The following is a 22,500-nucleotide window of genomic DNA, read 5'->3' as shown; positions in this document are numbered from 1 at the left end:
GCACAAAAAATTCAGCAGAACTGTCATATTTTCAATGAGGTCGTACTGTTGGGCAATCTGAGGCTGGTCTTAGCCAACGAAAAATTGCCGAAAATCTTCAAATTTCTCTTGCTACTGTTAATAGAATTATAGTGCAATTCAAAAGCTAAGGAAAAGAATCAACAGATTCTCGTCACGTACGACCTGGGCCCCCGGAAAGGAAGCTTCGCTGTTTGAAGAGAATCGTGGAAAACGAACTCCGTTCGAAGGCTTCTGGCATTGCAAAACAGCTAGAAGTTAGTCCAAGAACATGTGTTACATATATGCATAGCCTGAGTATTATGGACGAGCAGCTAGAAGAAAACCTCTCCTTCAACCAATTAATATGATGAAAAGAAAGAAATGGGCTAAGGAGATGTCAGAAAAATCTCAGTTTATTTTGGGATAGAGTGATTTTCTCAGATGAATCCAGATTTGCATTATTTTCAGACAATGAACATGTTTGGGTCTGGAGGCTTCTCAGTCAAGAATTTGATTTGAAACGACTCCAACCAGCTGTGAAACATGGCGGTATCTCTGTAATGGTATGGGGAGCTGTCACCAGCAATGGTCGTTCTGAGCTGATCGAATGTGTTGGAACCATAAACTCTGAAAAATACATCGAAATACTTAAGCAAGGACTACTTCCGATGTATTCACGCGATGACATAACGAAAAATGAGTTTTTATTCATGGAAGATGCCACACAGCGAAAAGGAATCAACGATGGCTGACTGAAAATGGGATCAAAGTGACTGATCTCCATAAGCTATGAATCCACAAATATTTACCACTTGACAAGAACGAAGGACAACCCGGAATAACGAGAAACTAAGCTGTAAGGAATTCACAACAGTTGCTTATGCATATGTACGTATGAGGTCATTTCAACCGGATTTGTGAAGTTTTAACGGAAGTGTGTGTGTGTGTGTGTGTGTGTGTGTGTGTGTGTGTGTGTGTGTGTGTGTGCGGAGAGGGTGTGTGGAGGGAAAGGTGAACTGTAAGAGGAGCCTCTTGGAAAAGACACCTCTTTAAAGTAGAACGCAACGTGACCAAACTCGTGCAATTTTGAGTGATGCATGAAATCCAAAACAACAAGAAAAACAATAGTAGTAACATTAATAGACTCTTACATCATTTATTTTATTATCTTTTACTGGTTTCAGTCATTGGACTACGGCCATGCTGGGGCAATGCCTTGGGTCGAACAAATCAACCCCAGTCCTTTTCTTTAATGTTTGGTACTTATTCTTCGAAAATGCATCAGTTCATATGTTCCTCGCTTGGCTGCATTTTGTTTTTGTCTGCACATTGACGAACAGCATGGAGATGAGATGGAGTTGAGTTCGGTCTTCTTCTTCATTGATAATTTTCTGGAGCTTAGAGTCAACAGCAAATATTTTCACTTTGCTGTGTTTTATGGCGCTGAAAATGTCGTTATGTAGACTATAAAGAGAAGCGGGCCTAATACAGTCCCTTGAGGGACACCACTGTTAACTTTTGCTGGGCTTATATATATATATATATATATATATATATATATATATATATATATATATATATATATGTGCGTGTGTGTGTGTGTGTGTGTGTGTGTGTGTGTATATAGTAAATCCCCAAAAAACGAAGAGCAAGCACACAAAAAAAAAACAATAACACGAGGATGTGGTACATGTAAAGTATTAGCAGACGTTCAAGGAAGGAAAGAAAGGTGGTTTAACGTTTCGATCACTATAAGAACTGGAGACTGTTTTAGCTGAAGAATAGACAAAATTCTTTTGGAAACAATTCAAACTTTGTACGAGTCCATGCCTCGTAGAATTCAAGCCGTTATTACTGCCAGAAGTGATCCTACCTCATATTAAAATAAAATTTGTTTGAAATTTTTATGTGTTTCCATTATTTTGTCCAACCCCTGTACATATATATATATATATATATATATATATATATATATATATATATATATATATATATATATATATATATATATATATATATATATATATATATGTATGTATGTACAGGGGTTGGACAAAATAATGGAAACACATAAATATATATATATATACACGCATGCATGCATACAGAAATATGCATGAGTACGCGCGTGCAAAATAAAAGTAGATATTAAAATCTCCATCTCGTGACTCTCATGAGATGACGTGACAAAGCTAAAATGTTTGCGTGAGTGCGATACTTAAGATGGGAGGGTACGCTAGACCGGATATTTTGGCTCAGCTCTTGTTAGGATCCACTTAGTTTTCCGCATGTCCCATCTTTTTTGATGAGACGTTATATTAAAATGAAGTAGTTTGTTGTTTGAATTTCGTCCTTCATACTAAAAATAGAACCTTCTGATATTAAGTGTGACATTTTACTTTGCGTGTCAATTCACTGTCAGTTTTTGGTGCAAGTGTAGCGGTCTGAATGAGGGACAAAGTTCGCATCACCCCCTGCAAGAGTTTCCGGTTCGTCCGTACGGCGAGGATCTTCGGAAATAAGGGCAAGAGCGTAGCTTCCAACTCTAGCCATTGGCTACCTAATACATTGAAAATGGAATTTGGCAATTGGAAGAAAACTGCGCAGACGACAGCGATCCTCACCCGCCACCATCCTCCAGCAGATACAGGATCGCGGGACTGACTCAGTTTCGAGCTGCTTGGCCTGTCTTCAGTCGCGAGCACCCGGCGCCCCCACAGCTATATCCAGCGTTCGCTCCAGCCAGCTGTGTGTGTATATATATGTGTGTGTGTGTGTGTGTGTGTGTGTGTGTGTGTGTGTGTGTGTGTGTGTGTGTGTGTGTGTGTGTGTGTGTGATATGGCGGTAACGTATCTAAAACAAGTACTCGTTGCATGTTTCTGCAGGTAATTCTGGTTTGATAAGCTGGTTGCATGTGTCTCAGAATCAGGGTAAACGCGTGCTACAGCGTGGGCAAAAAAGATCTGGGCATTCACTGTTTCAATCAATGTTGGAGGGTGCGACGCTGGGGAAAGGGAAGTATCGGGAGGAAACGAAGTCTTTGTTGTCTACGTATGACCCAATCGGCAGCTGATGGAGGTAATGTCTCACGGTGCAAGCTCTAGCACTTACATACATACACATACATACATACATACATACATACATACATACATACATACGTATGTATGTATGTATGTATGTATGTATGTATGTATGTATGTGTGTATATATATATATATGTACATATATATATATATAGTGTTATAATACATCGTTTTGATATATATACATATATATATATATATATATATATATATATATATATATATATATATATATATATATATATATATATATATATTAAAGACAGACGTAGGTATAGAGATGTGTGTATGTACGCACATATATGTCAATATCCATATATAAATATTTATATATACATCGCACCCACAGATACATGAATATGAATGTAGATGTAAACAGTCTTTGTCTTGCAGTAAGAAATTGTTTTGGTAAACTGTATGAGAGAGGGGGTAAAGAGAGAGAATATATGCATAATGTACCCAGACGTACAAGCCTGAGACATACAGACAGACGTAACAAAAGGCTCGATATGAATGAAGTTTATGTTTAACATGAACATTTCACGGATGTATGGGTTTCAATACTCATCATCGCCATTCATAAAGTCGTCACCAGGTGTGGCGACGAATGTGTTGGACTTGTATGTAGATATATACACACTGATATAATGGAGGGTATATATACAGAGAGCGAGAGAGAGAGAGAGAGAGAGAGAGAGAGAGAGAGAGAGAGAGAGAGAATACAGGTGATCCGGTGTGAATGGCACGCTGACTTCGTGTCTAAGTTTGTAAAACTTTTTATCGTTACCCACCGCCAAAGATTTGTGACTTCGCTATTCTTCTCTTTAGTTTAAAGCTCCAGACACGAGGACGCGAAATACACACACATACACACACACACACGCACATACACACACACACACACACACACACACACACACAAACACACACACAAACACGTTATGAACACCTGATGAATCACTCCGTTCATCATTCATGTGTCTTCGTAAATCGTAATGACCTTGTGGCGGGAAACTCCAAGAACAAACTTAGTCATCAACTATTTTAGAAACAAAATACATTCTACTTCATATCGAGAACTCTCCTACCATTTGTTTACCCAACATGTGTGCTGTATATATATATATATATATATATACACACACACATACACACATACATACATACATACATACATACATGCTAGAAACAAGAGTCAAAAATAACACAAAATGACATAAATAGCACGAATTCAATAAGCTTTCTCGCTTCCTCACTTTCGTCAACTTATTGAGTTAGTGCTTTTTGTGGCTTTTGAGTCGTTTTTACCCTTAGTTTTAGCAATGGTGGTACTATTTTGAACCCATGCGTATAATATATATATATATATATAAATGGTACTATTGAATTCTTCCTTTTGGCTTGATATTATGTCTACTCACCTATATCCATATATGGATCAAAACCATTTGATTCAAACTCTCACAGCATGGACCTGACCTTCAGATGCTGTCATACACCGTTGACCACAATGTCCTTCAAATTCTGTCCTCATTGAGTTATTCGTTTCCATTCTTGACCGAAGTTACTTAAATAAATCGTCTTCCTATCGTCGAGGAGGCCTTCCAAGTGGTATTTTCCGTTTCTTGGATACCACTAAGCAACTGCACAGGTCCACTTGTCTGTGAAACTTGCGATATGTTCGGACCAGCGGAACTTGTGCTTTCGGTAATCTGTGATCACGTCGGTTACTCCGCCCCGTCCTCGAATTATCTCATTTCGTATGTGTACTTGTACTGCATATATATATATATATATATATATATATATATATATATATATATTTATCACTATTCTTGCCCCTGGGCGTGGTATGTTTGTGTTTCTCCATGTGTGTGTATTTCTTCTTCTCTGTAGTGGCGAAAGATTTCCGGACAATGGACAGGCGTTAAAATACAACTGTTTTATGTTGTTAAATGCCCGAAATACGAGACTAGAAAAACAGCCAATAACTGATGAAGGGTCGTTCTTTATGTTGTTTGTTTTGCTTTCCATTTGTGTCTTTTGTTGTTCGAAAAAATAGTTTATGTTCCATGTACTCGTGCTTCGTACTTTTTTGTTGTACACATTTCATGACGTCCTGTGCTCACGTATGTATATATACACATGTACGTATAGATGTAAGTATGCGACGGATTAAGTCGATTACATCGACCCCAATGCGTAACTGGCACTTAATTTATCGACTCCGAAAGGATGAAAGGCAAAGTCGACCTCGGCGGAATTTGAACACAGAACGTAGCGGTAGACGAAATACCACTAAGCATTTCGCCCGACGTGCTAGCCTTTCTGCCAACTCGCCGCCTTTACGTTTCTATCTACCAAAATCTCTCACAAGGCAAAATGATGGCCCGCGGCTATAGTAGAAGCCACTGGCCCAAGGTACCGCCCAGTGGGATTGAACCGAAGCATATGGTTACAAAACGAGCTTCTTTTTAAATTCCACACACCATTGTTGCATGTCTTTTGTCCTTCATGAAGCATTTTGTTCATCTCGGACACAATGAGAGCGATAACATTCCTCAGGTCCATTCTCGGTCAATAATGGAACCAGTGCATAGATTTCTATATCAATGTCTCTCAATATACGCTTAAATATCGGGTATATGATGACAGCTGAACGAAATATGGTTGCATATACTTAGGATACAATGAAACGAGAATCTTCTAGAACTGTTCTATAAATATATTCGTTGCTCTCACACAAAATTATGTACGGGTAAATGGAGACCAACAACGAAACCCTCCGTTGGTCTCTCTCTCTCTCTCTGTTTATATATGTTTATACATACACACATACATATGCACAAATATGTATGCATTTATGTATGTATGCATTTATGTATGTATGTATGCATGTATAGTTGATGATTCACTCCGAGTAGTTAGGGAGTGAATCATCATCGACTTTCTAGAAATAAACAAATTCTACTCCATGTATTAATTACTCTTTTACTCAGGCTTGAAATTCTAAAGGCAAACGTGTGCATACATACATACATACATACATACATACATACATACATACATACATACATGCATGCATGCATACGTACGTATGTACACACATACATACAAACATACATACATACATACATACGTACGTACGTACACACAAGCATAATTTATATATAGATACAAGCATGCATATACAACTTGTTTCAGTCATTGGATTGTGTCCATGCTGCAGCAACGCCTTGAATAGTTTTAGTTGAATAGATAGACCCACCCCCACCCCCAGTACTTTCATTTTAAAGTTTGATACTCATCCTATCGGTTTCTTGTTGAATCGCTATGACACAAACAAACCAGCACCGGTTGTCAAGTGATGAGGGAAATAAACAACGATACACACACACATACGTGCACTCACACATTTATTATGGGCTTCCACATAGTTTCTGTGTATAATATTCACTCATAAGCCATTGGTTGGGTTAATATATATAATATAAATAATATATATATATATATATATATATATATATATATATATATATATATATATATATATATATATATATACATATATACATACATATATATACATGCTTACATCTATATGTACATATGTATGCATATGTGGGCACAGGACGTCATGAAACGTGTAGAACAAAAAAATACGAAGTACGAATACGTGGAATATGAACTATTTCTTCAAACAACGAAAGACACAAATGGAAAACAAGACAAGTAGCATAATGAACGACCCTTCATCAGTTGTTGGCTGTTTTTCTACTCTCGTATTTCGAGCATTTAACAACAATATGTATGTCCTTCGCATTTTTAAGACGATAAGATGCTATCAGACGAATATATATATATAATGTGTTTTAGTGTGCGAACCTTAAGCAGATCTTGCTATTGTCATATCGCCAATCCGACGACGTTATCACGGTGCCATTGTCTGGTCTTGTCAAACAGATTGTCACAACTAACATAACACTGCTCATCGGTACCATGTGATTGATAAACAAATAAACCCACGTTTCAAACCGGACATCTACAAATCTACAATCAGCAATTGGGAAAATTATGCTTGGTTGTGTGGTACGATGTTTGCTTCCGAAACACATGGTTCAGTTCCACTGTGTAGCACCCTGAGCGAGAGTCTTCTGCTATAGCCACGGGCCCACCAAAGCCCTGTGAGTGGATTTGGCAGATGGAAACTCAAAGAAGCCCTTTCTTTATCCGTATATATGTATATATATGTGTCTGTGTATCTTGGTGCTACTATTTGTTACCCCACAACCGCTTGACAACTGGTGGTGTTGGTTTGTTTACGTCCAAGTAACTTAGCGGTTTAGGTAAATGATAACGATATAATAACGATTATAATAAACCTGAGTTTTTAAAAATTAGTACTGCGGTCGATATGTTCGACAAAATCCGCCATGGCGGTGTCCCAGGATGGGCGCAGTCCAATGACTGAAACAAGTAAAAGATTCTCTCTCTCTCCCTCTCTCCTTCCTTCTCGCTCTCTCTATCGCTCTTCCTCTCTGTCTCTCTGTCTCTCTCTCGCTCTCTCTCTCTCTCTCTCTCTCTCTCTCTCTCTCTCTCTCTCTCTCTCTCTCTCTCTCTCGAACCACTAGGCCACTCGCCTTTGCATACATACATATATACACACACATCAGCACACACACACACACACACATTCACTTAGGAACTGGACAAATGGAAACGCCACTTTATAATAGATTCAACTGCTTCATTCTATTTTTGGCAATATAACAAACAAATTCAGAATTGTTTATATAGTCCGGATATTGTTCTTATATGGCAACCGCATGCTAGGACAGTATCCGTTGTCGCTGATGTAGGGAAACAATGATTGAAAAATCAGTGATGTCTTCATTAAATCATTGAATAAAAGATTCGTTACGCGCAACAGAAGCAGTTTATAGGTGAGCCTTCAAGGTGCTAAGATAGCAACCTATGTCTGAAGACTGGTAGTCGACCTGTTTGAGCATTCTTGAAACTAATACCTGTCACACATCAACGAGGTTTCTTTCTGTATCTGTGAGAGAATATACGAATCACAGAGATGTACTTGTCTGGCAAGTGACTTGATTCGAGACCGTGAGAATAAATTAACTCTATCTTTATTACATTGAGTGCTTGGCACTCTGACACATGTAATTTTGCTCAATCTCATGTATAATATATATATATATATATATATATATATATATATATTCTTTTACTTGTTTCTGTCATTTGATCGCGGTGATGCTGGAGCACCACCTTTTTAGTCGAGAAAATCGACCCCAAGACTTATTCTTTGTAAGCCTAGTACTTATTCTATCGGTCGCTTTTTGCCGAACCGCTAATGTTACAGCGACGTAAACACACCAGCATCGGATGACAAGCGATGTTGGGGGGGGGGGGGACAAACACAAACACACACACACACATATATATACATATATACGACGGGCTTCTTTCAGTTTCCGTCTACCAAATCTACTCAAGACTTTGGTCGGCCCGAGGCTATAGTAAAGGACACTTGCCCAAGGCGCCATGCAGTGGGACTGAACCCGGAACCATGTGGTTGGTAAGCAAGCTACTTACCACACAGCCACCCTTATATTGTTGTCTTACCATTTCTATCAATACATATATATATATATATATATACACGTGCTTGTGTGTGCACATGTGTGCGTGTGTGTACGCGTGTGTGCGTGTGTATGCGTATGTGTGCCTGTATGTGCGTGCGTGGCTATGTCTAGACGTGTATATGCATGCGTATGTGTACTGTGTGTGAAAGAGAAAACGAAAACAGAGAGGGAGAATGTAGGAGACGAAATATGGTATATTGTAGGTATGCGAAACATGCTTTTTACTGCTGAGATGTTTAACAATGTGTGTGTGTGTGTGCTGGAATGTAAACGTATGAATTCATATATACGACACCGTACGTATATCTCTCGCCCTTTGTGTATATACAGAAATATTTATATACATATGTGTGTGTGTGTGTGTGTGATCGAGAAAGTGAGAGAGAGAGAGAGAGAGAGAGAGAGAGAGAGAGAGAAGGAGGGTTAGAGAGAGAGAGAGAGGGGGGGGGGAGGGAGATTGCTGCCAATATGCGAAGCGCGTGTGTCTGTGCGTGTGAGTGCTTGCGAGCTGATCGTTAATAAATTATGAGTCACGAACGAATGTGACGTAAAACTGCTGGCCAATCAGAAGGGGAGATTCTCCAACTTACAGTCCGTCACTACTACTACTATTACGACTACTACTACTACTACACTACTGCTTCTAGTATTAAGTTAGCGAGAGAGTAAGAGGGAGAGAGAGAGAGAGAGACAGAGAGGGAGAGGATGAGAATGTTAAGGAGAGAGGGAAAGAGATAGAGTAAGGGTAAGCGAGAGAGTGTAGGAATGCACGAGTGAGAGAGAAAGAGAGGTGAAGGGGGTGGAGGGAGAGATCGAAAGTTTTTCTGAAGTGAAATGGTTTATGAAAGAGAGACAGGGAAGCAGAGAAAGGGAGGAACAGAGAGAGAGAGAGAGAGTGAGAGAAGAGAAAAGAGAGAAGGAAGTTGAGAGACGGGGAGAGAAAGAGAGAAGAAAGAACGAGCAAGAGAGAGCAGAGAAAGTGATAGAGAGAGAGAGAGAGAGAGAGAGAGAGAGAGAGAGAGGGAGAGAGTGAGACAGGTAGATAGATAGATAGATAGATAGATAGATAGATAGACAGATAGATAGATAGAGGAAGAGGGAGAGAGAAAGAAATAGACAGGTAGACAAAAAGAGCGAAAGAGAGAAAGTATGAGGAAAAAAGAAGAAATGCTAGCAATGAATGAAAAGGTAGGCAGAAAGGTTAAGAGAGAGAGAGAGAGAGAGGGAAGGGGATGAAAGAGTAGTGATCGGTAAGTTGTAAGTGAAAAAGAGGGTGAAGTAGAGTTAGTTATTGAAAGAGAGGGGAGTATATATGTGTTAAATGAAAAGAGAGAGGAGAGAGAGTGTGTAAGTAATGAGTTAGCGAAAGAGAGAGAGAGAGAGAGAGTGAGTGAGTGAAAGGAACATGTATATGAGAGAGTGGAGTAAAAAGTTGGCTTGACAATAACGAAAGGACAAGGCATTTGCGAGAGGAGAAGGGAGAGATATGAGTGAAGAGATAAGAAAAGAGAGAGGGCGAAAGAGGAGGGGAGAGGAGACGGGGACAGCGAGGGAGAAACATGAGATTACGTGAGAGAAAGGGAGAGAAAGAAAGAGAGAGAGGAAGGGAGATTAGAAAGACAGAGAGGGACGGAGTAACTAGAGAGAGAGAGAGAGAGAGGTTAGAAAGACAAAGAGAGAAACGGAGTAAGAGGAGCTTACAAAACACAGACCGATCGAGAGAGGGGAGAGGAGAAGGCAGAGAGAGACATGGCAGTCCTAAGTACATACTTCGCCTCCGATTTCAAAAACCTGAGATTATTTCATTCAGTCTCTCATTGAGAGCTCGACAGGAGAGGTTCGTTCGCAATACCCGAGAATTTCGCCAACTACCCGGACTGATATTTTATTTGTTTATTATTATTTTTTGTCGGGTGGAAGTGTGTGTGAGTGCGCGCGTGTGTATTTCTACAGATTACACCTTGACTGTGTTGTATATCAAACCATTTTTCTCTCTTTCCATTTTTTTTTCCTTTTTCTTATATTATTGTTATAATACACACACAATCCACGCGCGAACACTTCACATATCTATCTATCTATCTATCTATCTATCTATCTATCTATCTACCTATCTATCTATCTATTTATCTATCTATCTATCTATCTGTCTGTCTGTCTGTCTATCTGTCTATCTATCTATCTGCCTATCTATCCTGTCTGTCTATCAACGGTGTTGGAATGCGTGTGTCTTGTACAGACAGCAAGACGAATCTACAGAACTTGGAATTTTGCGCACTTAAGAGACTACTGGAGGAAAACTACAAGACGACATCACATGCAGGTATGCCATCCTATATATATATATGTATATAGATATACACACATACGTAGTCATACTTACACACACACACGCATAAGATCATGTTAAAATGTTGTTAATTGCAGAATGACATTACATCAAAACATACAACTACAAACACGTTTATGTACATGCACACACACACACACACACACCTGTACATACATACATACATACATACAAGCATATCCTTTAACATCCATGTTGCCTGCTGGCATGAGTTCGACGTGTCCATCTATCTATCTATCTATCTATCTATCTATCTATCTTTCTGTTTGTCTGTCTATATATCTGTCTGTCTATCTATCGATAGACAGTGATTGACTGACAGACAGACAGACAGACAGATAGATAGATAGAGAGAGAGAGAGAGAGAGAGAGAGAGAGAGAGAGAGAGAGAGAGAGAGAGATGCATAACACACACACACACACACACACACACACACACACACACACACACACACACAAATGCTCGCTGTTGTTTCCGTGTAACCTCAAGTCAGCTGTGAATTATGCAGGACTTCGAAATCAGTGAAGCCAGGACTGTCTGGTCATGGCAGAAAGGCATTGTCTACCTGGGATTACAATTAGACGGAGGTTTGGCTGCTATATCTAGCAGAACGAGCATCCACATTGAGTCCCCTATTTTTGTTGTTGTCGTTTTTATTGTTGTCGAACATAAACTTAATTCATTCCTGTCATATAAAATGCATAAAACGATGTTTTTAGCCTAGGACCAGCTGCTTTGACCATAAGCTGAACTATAATCGGAGCGTTCCAGCCTTGACCACCCTCTATTAATTTTGGACATAATCTATCTAGGCTTACATACACTATGTAATGTATCCGTCCATTTTTTTTTTAACAAATAAAAATTATAAGGTATTGGATGTCACAGGAATTTCACTATTATTTCTAGCAGGTCAAGCGACCACATAAGGACTCCGTTGGTTTTTCTTGTTATTACGAAAGAACAGTGTGTGTGAGGGGGGTGGGCAATATTTCGCTGTGTCCTTTTGCATTCTTAGTTCAAATCTTGCTTGTGTGCTCTTTTATAGACCGAAAAAATATATAAATACCAGTCATGTTCTGGGGGTAGTTGCCCCCTAGCCTTGCCTTATTATTCTTTCAAATGTTTTTAGCATTCGCCAAAGAAATCGTTACATACATACATATTTATACATACATACATACATACATAGACAGATATATAGATGGATAGACAGATATATATATATATATATATTGGGGCAGCCAGATCGAACCATCTCAAGTGTAACTGCCCGAAATGGTCATGACTTCTGGGACTTGACTGAGGAAAGAAAGCCACGAATGACCCCTCTTTTTGTTGCCTGTCTTTCTAATTGTTGTTTCTCTTGTCCACCTTTGTCTCGTCCATCTGTCCGAATGTTTTTATTATCCTCTATTGCGTTTTTGTTCCATTTATACATACATATATATATATGTGTATGTATCGTGTGGTCAGAAACAGATGGAGCGCCGTCCTATAAATATCTCGCTTCGTTGCGTTACATTCCGTTTGTACTTTCTCAGTTTCAATTCACCTCAGGAGCGGCAGAGAATCGACTCAGCCTTTCGATCTCTCATCGATTATTGTCGTTATTTAGCCCTCGGCTGTCAACTGATCGAACTGCAGATAACATATGATTAAAAGCGTAGCATTCCGTCACCGCCGCCGCCACCACCATTCCGTTATTCTTCTTCTTCTTCTTCTTCTTCTTCTTCTTCTTCTTCTTCTTCTTCTTCTTCTTATTATTATTATTATTATTATTATTATTATTATTATTATTATTATTTTGTGTTATCCGGACGGTAGTGATGTTTTGTTTGACGGCGACTTGTCTATTGTTTCTAGCGGGTCAAAACCTTTGGCCGACCATGAATTAACAGGTAGCTCAATCAAACATGCACATGTTCGATTAGATCGATTATGGTGGTGGTGGTGGTGGTCATCTCTTACAGATTTGTGACCTTGTGTCAATGTGAATAGTAGTCACCCTCGTCAACATCATCATCACCATCATCATCACCATCATCACCACCATCATCACCATCATCATCATCATCATCACCATCAAGAACGTCATCGTTATCTTCGTCGCCATAATGATCACCGTCTTCGTCGTCGTCGTCGTCATCATAATTATCCTTTTCTACTCTAGGCACAAGGCCCGAAATTTTTGGGGGGGGAGGGTGCCAGTCGATTAGATCGACCCCAGTACGCAACTGGTATCATCATCATCGTCATCGTCGTCGTCGTCGTCGTCGTCGTCGTCGTCGTCGACGTTGTCATCATCATCATCGTCATAATCGTCGCCCGTTGTCGACATTCCTTACCTGCCGACCATTCATAGATATGCTATTTAGCTTTGATTAACAAACACCTTTGATCACCGACGTTCCAGTCGTGCACATCCCGTTTTATTTATCTATCATTCTGCCAATATATTTATTTCTACCACTAAATTATCGAAGGTCATCCTCCCCCTTTACAATTGTAGTGCGTGATTTATAGAAGATTTGGCTGCTATTTCTAATAAACTGCTACATTGAGACCCTCCTCTTTCTTTCCCATTGTCCCTCTTTTTTTTTCTTTTTTTTTTTTTCAAACATGTCTTCTTGGGCTGTTTCCTCTTCAGATATCGCTCGACGTCCTTAAAAACGGCATGAAGGCCATAACTTTACGGACGCAACCATCTAGCTTTATGTTATCGATCTGTCTGACACCTTATGTCATCCTCAGTAATCGATATTCACCATTAATTGTGGCTGAACATCGCAGAATGAGAGCGGTTCCCGGTGATACCTTAATAAATTAAGGTGATGCAGTTTCCGACTCATATTCGAGTCTCTTTGGACGAGGCATGAATGTCACAGATTCCCATATTCTCTTCCTTGAGCACGAAGGAAAAGAATATCAAACAATTTTATTTTATTTTATTTTATTTATTGTTTGAAGATCGCGAACATCGCAGGTGAGTTCTGAACAGACTTATGACGAAAGCCAATCCAACCACGACATCCCAACTTTATTTCAAGCTCAATATATCTACGGTCTTTTTCTTTTTTTTTTCGATGATGGTAAGGAGTAGATTTGAGGGAGTGGAAAATTTGACTGCTATAAACCTGCTTCTAGGCTCGTGGACAAGCCGATGAGGTGGGGGGAGATTGTCGACGTACCAGATCAGCGTTACGGTTTCGATTTCCATTCAATTCAATAATCAATAGTCGTGGGAAAGTCTCAATCATCACAAATGACCAAATAAAAACACGAAAAACAAATAAAATTCAGATTGATTGTGTTTGTAAAAACAGAATAATAATTGTTAAACAGGTAATCAACTTAAAAATCAAATCATTAGTAATGTGTATGACACGGTTTCAATTCTCCGTCGGTGCTTGTTTTATTTCATTTAGGCTGGAAATGCATGCAGGTGACAGCTTCCCGCAATTTTTCCCCACCACCACCACCACCACCATCACCACAACCCCTTCTTCAACTCTCTATGACCCCCCTCCTCCCCCCTCCTCTCTCTTAGAACTCGTTCCTACCTATGCAATTGTTTTAAAGTGCAACGGCAGAAAAGTGCTACTAATTTCGGTATCATGTAGTCGCGCCTCATTGCTAAGCGTTTGTTTCATAATCCTTCGACAAGATCCTCCTGCCACCTGTCACATCAAAGAAATGTATGTAGTTGTTATTATTATTATTATTTTTAATATTTCTATAAGATAATTTCTGCGATAAACCACCCAAACACGCGGACACAGAGAAACTGTGCTAAGAAAAAACAAAAAAAGAAAGGAGGCCCTTACGTGTATCACCTGACCAGCTAGAAGGAACAGCGATAGTGATCTACCTACTAGCGTCGGGTTCCCTGGAAATATACGTGAATATATATTTATATATTGCAGTATCATCAAATATCGCCGATCTAGTTGAGTGCGGACAACTTGTTTCCATTGGTATGTGTACTATACAACACATTGCTGTTATCCACGCTTATAAGTTATGATCATACTTACAAAACTGTGCCTCCACTCGAATTTATTTCCTCATAACTTTCAGAGAAGCCCATATTTTTTAATGAAATTTTCTGCGAATAATCTTCGCATGGTGCAGATTATGATTATATCGGAATTTGTTGAGAAAAGATATTCACAGTAGATAGGGAGGGGAGTTTCAGAAAATTCTCACGAGTCGGCTTTGTTACCTCATAACTTTCAGAAAAATGAGTTGTTTTGTTTAGATGAAATTTTCTACACATACCTTTCAAGGTGTGTAAATTACGATTGTATCGGAATTTGGTGTGAAAAGGAAAATGGTGAGCCCGCACACGTACACACCGACACACATAAATTTTTTTAGAAATTTCAAGTTTTATTTTGTAGATGTGTGTGAGTATGTATGTACAGGAGCCCACCATTTTTTTTCTTTTTCTTTTTTGTTTTCACATATTAAATTCCGATATAATTGTAATCGAAACATTCTGAAAGTTGTTTGTAAAAATTTCATTAAAAATTATCCGTTTTTCTGAAAGTTATGAGGTAACAAAGCCAACTTGTGTGAATTTTCCGAAACTCCTCTCTCTCCCCGTCGGAAATTCTTTTTCCATAACAAATTCCGAAATGACCAGAATCTACACCATCTGAAGCATATTTGTAGATAATTTCAGTAAAATTTCTGGAAGTTATGAGGAAACAAAGTGGCTGGGGCGCGGTGGAGGACACCATAGTGTTGAATGTAATTCCGTGCGTTTGGAATTGTAATCGTGACGGAGTTCTATTAGGCAAATGTACCAAACCTGATTCCATTTGATTTGCGCAGCAAATCTCCCAATATCATGCGTTAGTGTCTTATAAAAATAATACTAATAATGTAGACCTAGATAGAGTTTGTGAAATATAGACGGGTTGATCTCTTCTGGAGTGTCTTTGAGTCAGAGCTCACCTGGGTTTTTAACACAAAACCGCGACCAAGCATCGATCAACATCATTCGGTTCATTAACGCTGCATCGGCATCTGTTTTACGTCTGTTTCTGAGATCCGTGGACGATAGGGAAACACACACACACACGCACGCACGCACGCACGCACGCACACACGCACACACACACACACACACACACACACACACACACACACACGCACAGTCGCAGTCTTTCTCACTCTCTCATGCACACATACATACATACATACATACATACATACATACATACATACATACATACATAAGCATTCACACACACGCATTATATATGTACACGCACGCGTGTATGGTATTCCTATACAACAGCGTCGCAAATTATTTAATGCGTCAAAACCCGAAATTTCTTTGTAGAATATCTATTTCAAACATCATTCATTACGATTCGGCAAAGAAAAAGACAAAAAAGAAAAAGAAAAACATGTCGTGGTGAGGATGTTTTGGCTCAGGAATTTTTTCAGTCTTTCCTTTCTTTTGAAACGTTCGTACATTTATCCATTTATTTCAGATTAATACCTTTAAACACCTGAAATTATCTTTCTTTCAAAAGGCAAATGCATGCGTAACATTTTATAAACATAAATCTCAAAAGATTTTCGAAAAAAATATCACAAGTCTGAAAAATCACGGGGAAAGAGGGGAAGCAAAGGAGAAGGAGTTCTTCCCTCCAACTACCCCTCACTGTCACCACCACGTTTTTGCATAACCAGAACCTACGGTGTTTCAAGCCATTGATTTAGCATAGCCTGCACAATATTTGCGGTCTGACAGGGGTGGCCACATTGTGAATGCATCTTTGCTATAGCCTGAGGTATGTTACGTTTGGTGAAAGGTGAAGTTCGATTTGACTCCTGTTCAGAGCAGAACGGCTTAACGTATATGCATCAGAAGAAATGACTGTTACAGAATAGGGGGACACACAAGCGTATTAGATAATTTCCGACTCTATTCGTTAAGGATGCTTGTATGTGTGCGTGAATATGCATGTGTATTGATACGTGTTTATGTGTCTGTCTATCTACACACACACACACACACACACACGGATAGATAGATAGATAGATAGATAGATAGATAGATAGATAGATAACGATTTTGCTTAGGCAGAGCGAAACTAATAACCAGTTAACCTGTACTTAGAACCCAATATAGCTGTGTCTGAGAGTACAGTGCGCAAAATTAATTAATGAATGACAAATGAGCAGGAATTTCATAATCAGCTTCACCAGCTTACGGATGTTTCTGCAATAAGAAACACTGCGCTCAGAGCTGTGTGCTCGTGCAACATCTTAAAGCTTCTTATGAGCCTTTAAAATGTATATAGAGAAATACAGGTACATTAAATACTATATAACATAATTCTTGATTCATTGAAATTATCTCTGTTTTAAGAGGATGTATTATGACTACCCAATAGCAACTAAGACCAGCTGCACTTGAGACGGGGAGATACTAACCCCAAGAATCAAGAATTATCTAAAGGTAACATGTCCTTCAAGAAAATGACCAGCTTATTGTCTAGAGATTAGGGGGCAGTTGTGGACAAGTGTTTCTGCCCCAATAAGCGTCATCAGCACGACAATTGTCCGATTCCATCTTCAGCAGCCAGAGGATTTAGATATAAACAAAAAGATTTAAACACATTTATGGTCAAGCTAATTTGCATAATTTAAACAAAAAATAAGTCAAGGCAAATAACTTAGAGTGCCCTGTGGCATGTATTTGAATAACATAGACGAATACAGGTATATTAAATACCATACGACATAGATTTTTGATTTATTTTTTATACGTCTGTGTTTCTATATCAAACGTATTTACGTGAATCTGCTTTTTATTTATGTTTGTTTCTTTTTTTTTATATTCTCTCTTTTAGCGTCATCGTTGGGGTTGGTCAATGAAAAGAAGTCTGAAGTTCCTTTGAAGATCTTCTGCCAGTCAAAACTTGGAATTGTTTAAAAAGAAAAAGAGACCAAAAAGAAGAGAAAAAAAAAAACAGGATCAATTTGCCGAAACGAAATATAAAACGAAAGAAAACATATCATTGTATATCTCTATATTTACATATGATCAAGTGAAAGGGATTTTACAAAAGACAAGACTCTGCATTACTCTATAAACAACCATACGTATATATATATATATATATATATATATATATATATATACGCACTTGTATGAAGTATTGACACGAACATAAGAAAAATACGAACCAACCAGCAACCCAGCCAAGCTACACACATTGAATTACAAGACGTACAACAACATACTTTATATAGCACACGTCATAGTCACACACTACACAGATATATTTATATTTGTATTTATATTTATATGTGTGTGTTCCTGCCTACGATTTCCTCTTAGAAATCAATCGCACGGCTATAATCGATAACTTGTTAATTATAAATTATCATTTGTTCGACTACTTTCTTCTGCTGACACTCGTTGCTGTTGTGAGTTGAGCTGCTTATATTTACAAATAATTACAACAACTTCGACTATTCCTACCACTATTTTCATTAATCATCATCGTCATTATTATCATTAGTACTATTATTATTATTATTACAACTACTACATGTTGTTGACGGTCTAAGATATTTAGATTAATAAACCGGTTACTGTCTCAGTATCGTCTACTGGAAGTACCCGGGGTGAAGTAAAGAGGAGGGTGTGTGGAGCATATTTAATATTTTTTTTTTCAATTAAATCTTTGTTTATATACATATATATATATATATATATATATATATATACATACATATATATATATATATATATATATATATATATATATATATATATATATATATATATATATATATATATATATATATATTTAGTTTGGTCGCTTTTTAGTTTCGGGTGAGCGTTAAGGGAACGTTCATTGCGTGTGGGGTTTTTTTTATATTACCAAGTTAGCTTGTAGCGAGAGTAGTTGTAGTGGTGGTAGTAGTTGTAGTGGTTTTGTAGTTGTTGTTGTTGTTGTTGTTGTAGCTGCTGTAGCGGTGGCGGTTGAAGTTAGAGAGGGTTGTGTGTGTGGATGTGAGTGTGAAAGAAGCGTGGGTGGTGCTGTGTGCAGAAGAATGCCTCCACAGGCAACTATGGATCAACAACAAAGCAATAACTTATTCTCTGTAAAACGCGGCGGCGGCGGTGGAGCGAGCAGTGGTATTAGTGGCAGTAGTGGTGTCAGTGGTAGCAGTGGTGGCGGTGGCAGCAGTGGTGGTGGCGGCGGTGGTGGTGGTGGGGGTGCTGGTGGTAGTAGCAGCGGAGTGTCTTCGCTACCGTCGCCCTCCTTCTCGGCGTCTACATCCGACTACGGAAATGGCGCCTCTTCTTCTTCATCAGCATCATCATCATCAACATCGTCAGCATCGATAATGCCATCGCCTTTGGAACACCGCCTACACCTGCCACATCAACATCAACAACAACAACACTCACAGCAACAACAAGCAGAAGATGGACAAGACCAACCGGGTCAACAACCCCCTAAAGTAAAGTGTGTGTTGGTTGGTGATGGTGCTATAGGCAAGACCAGTTTAATTGTTAGTTACACGACCAATGGATATCCAACGGAATATGTACCAACAGCATTTGATAACTATTCAGGTAAGTACTTGCTTTTACCTAGCTTCCTCTCTCTCTCTTTATCTCTCTCTCTCTCTCTCCATCTCTCTCTCTCTCTCTCTCTCTCTCTCTCTCTCTCTCTCTCTCTCTCTCTCTCTCTTCCATCCTACCTTCTTTTCCATCGTTTTATCTTCCTTCTACATTCTATTTCCTCTTATGTCCTGTTTATTACCTTCTCTCTATCACCTCTCTCTTTCAGTTTCTTTTTGCTTTCGTTTTCTTTTTTCTTCTCTACCCCTCCCCCACTCTTTCTTTCTCTCTCTTTCCTTCTGTTTGTCTTTCTATCTTTTTATCTCTCTATTTCTGTTTCCCTCTGTCTATCAGCTTTTCCTTCTGCTTCTCTTTTTATCTTCGTTTCCATTTTCTTTCTTCCTGGTCATTTGTCTCTCTTCTGCCTTTATCAGTTAGTCTCTCTCTATCTAACTTCTGCCTCTTTCATTGCTCTTTCCATCTCTCTCTCTCTCTCTCTCTCTCTCTCTCTCTCTCTCTCTCTCTCTGTCCTCTCTCTTTCAGTTATCTATCTATCGTCTGCTTCTTTCATTCAGACTACTTCTACCTTTTCCTTCTTTCAATTCTTTCAATTTGTCTAGCTATCGTCTGCTTTTTCCATTTACCCGTCATCCTCAGCCACTTTTTATTTCATTTCTTCTCCTTTTCCCTCTTTCTCTCCACTCTCTATAGACACCCCTCTCTCTTTATTTTCTTAATCTTTATATATATTGTTGTATGCAGATATGTATGCAAAGCATGCGTACGTACAAATATGCATGGATGCATGTGTGCTTGTGTGTATACATATATAAATACATATATATATATGCAGGCAAGTATGTATGTATGTATGTATGCATGAATGCGTTTGTATCTGTGTGTGTGTGTTTGGCTTTCCTCTTTTACCAGTTCCGATCAGTTAGTCTGTAGCCATGCTGGTGCAATACCATTAAACCATAAGAGCTCTCACGTGACGTGAATCAAAGCCGAGCTACCTGGGTGGAAGCTAGTAGTGACCGTAACACGGCATCACATGACACGTAGAGGTATGTCTGCGCAAAGCGGCCTCCATCTGTCAGTCTGTCTGTCTGTCTGAATCTTCCTGTCTGTCTGTATCTCTCTCTCTCTCTCTCTCTCTCTCTCTCTCTCTCTCTCTCTCTCTCTCTCTCTCTTTTCTCTTTTTCTCCGGCTAAAATATATTTGCCATTCATACACAACACCAACATAAAAAAATAAATAACTCGCAAGCACACACACACACACACCACCACCACCACCACCACCACCACCACCACTACAGCTCCAGAACTCCTCATTTATAGATGTACTCACACACATGCAAACAAGTGTATGTTTTTGTGTACCTTTGTCTTAACATCACGTGATGATTGTAAACGAGCATCAATGTCGTACATTATTCATCTCCAGTCTTCCGTGAAAAAACATGCCTAGCCATAGGGTAATACGATCTTGTTTAGGAAGCAGATGAAAGTTGGCGACAAGAACAGCTCAGTCAATGAAGCTGCGTTTGCAAGTATGCTTGTGTACATATCTATCTATCTATCTATCTATCTATCTATCTATCTATCTATCTATCTAATTATCTATATTGATACGTATATGTATGTGTGTCTGTGCGCACATGTATGTACACACACATGCACATAATTAATAAACAAATATTTAATATTCAACAGAAAATGAATAGAAGGAATGCAAAACAAACACTCGCCTATAAATACACTAAATAACAAATGGGTGGATCTGTTTAACCCTGGCTAGAAATGTGATTGCCGGGATGACTGAGAGAAAAATATTTTTCTGTGACGTGTAAGACAAGTAAACCTTGACATTCCCTGGTAGCAACGAAGCTTCTCAGCATTACTAAAAGAAGTCCTGTCAAAAAGGTAACGAAATCGTGATGATCTATAATTGACAGCTGATAAAGGAGGTATCCTTCAGTGCGTCAATTTGTGTTCGCGCCGGTAGGCTTATAAAAAAGAAAACAAGTTCAAAATGCACAAGGAATCCTTTAGTTGGTTTATTTTTCTCAGATTTTTCTGATTTTCAGAAGTTAAGTGCGATAGAAAGCCGTATGGCTATACCGCAACTGCCGTACTTCTGACTGGAGTTCGAAGATTATCCTGTTTTTTTTATGGAAATAACGTGCCTGAAATATATATATATATATATATATATATATATATATATTATATCACATTAAATCCCATGTACGTTACACGTACAGGTTCAGCAACATCTGAGAGGGTAACACAATCCAGATCGCGATATTATTTATCAGACATGCTATTAGATATGAAAAGTATGATAATGTTGACATATCTCAATTATTTGTTTATTTATTTCAGTGCGCAAACCCTCGACGACATATTGGTTCGTGTGAGAAGTGTGTCGTTGACTGCTTTCGATGTCGGTCACATCCTGGCTTTCGTCCTTCATCCTGCCTCTTTCTCGATCTGCCGCTCTTTCTCACTGTTCGGCTTTGCGTGAATGTGTGTGTGTGTGTGTGTGTGTTTGTGTGTGCGAGTGTGTGTAGATACATGTGTGTACATATGTATACGGATATATATATATAGTCCAAAATTGTGCAAAATACAGAAGACAGAGACAGGTGAAGGAGCTACATACAAGGTTATTAGTTTGACGCTCAGGAAAAAAGGTGTCTTTGACGTTTCGAACTCACGCTCTTCTACAGAAAGAAATTAAGAAAGAAAACTGATGGAGATGCCCATATATATGTATATATATATATATA

At 38.8% G+C, this 22,500-nt stretch overlaps 1 protein-coding gene and 1 long non-coding RNA gene across 2 annotated transcripts in view; both read left to right on the top strand.

Annotated features, from left to right (window-relative positions):
• The first annotated feature begins 10,390 nt into the window (after nucleotides 1-10,390).
• LOC149133161 (uncharacterized) lies at nucleotides 10,391-18,305 on the top strand. Its single transcript, XR_016243556.1, has 2 exons — nucleotides 10,391-11,070; nucleotides 17,974-18,305. It is a non-coding gene; the product is annotated as an uncharacterized LOC149133161 (long non-coding RNA).
• Nucleotides 18,306-18,924: 619 nt separating this feature from the next.
• Nucleotides 18,925-22,500, top strand: part of LOC106872108 (cell division control protein 42 homolog) — a 35,158-nt gene continuing 31,582 nt past the window's right edge. The window contains exon 1 of the mRNA XM_089359235.1: nucleotides 18,925-19,715. Coding sequence (XP_089215361.1) covers nucleotides 19,187-19,715 — 529 coding nt within the window. The 5' untranslated portion in view covers nucleotides 18,925-19,186. The remainder of the gene's footprint in view (nucleotides 19,716-22,500) is intronic.

This window comes from Octopus bimaculoides, chromosome 11, assembly GCF_046866305.1.
Source record: "Octopus bimaculoides isolate indiv1 chromosome 11, ASM4686630v1, whole genome shotgun sequence".
Classification (NCBI taxonomy): Eukaryota; Metazoa; Mollusca; class Cephalopoda; order Octopoda; family Octopodidae; genus Octopus; species Octopus bimaculoides.
Note: the sequence above shows the minus strand (reverse complement) of the source record. Positions and strands in the feature narration are given on the sequence as shown.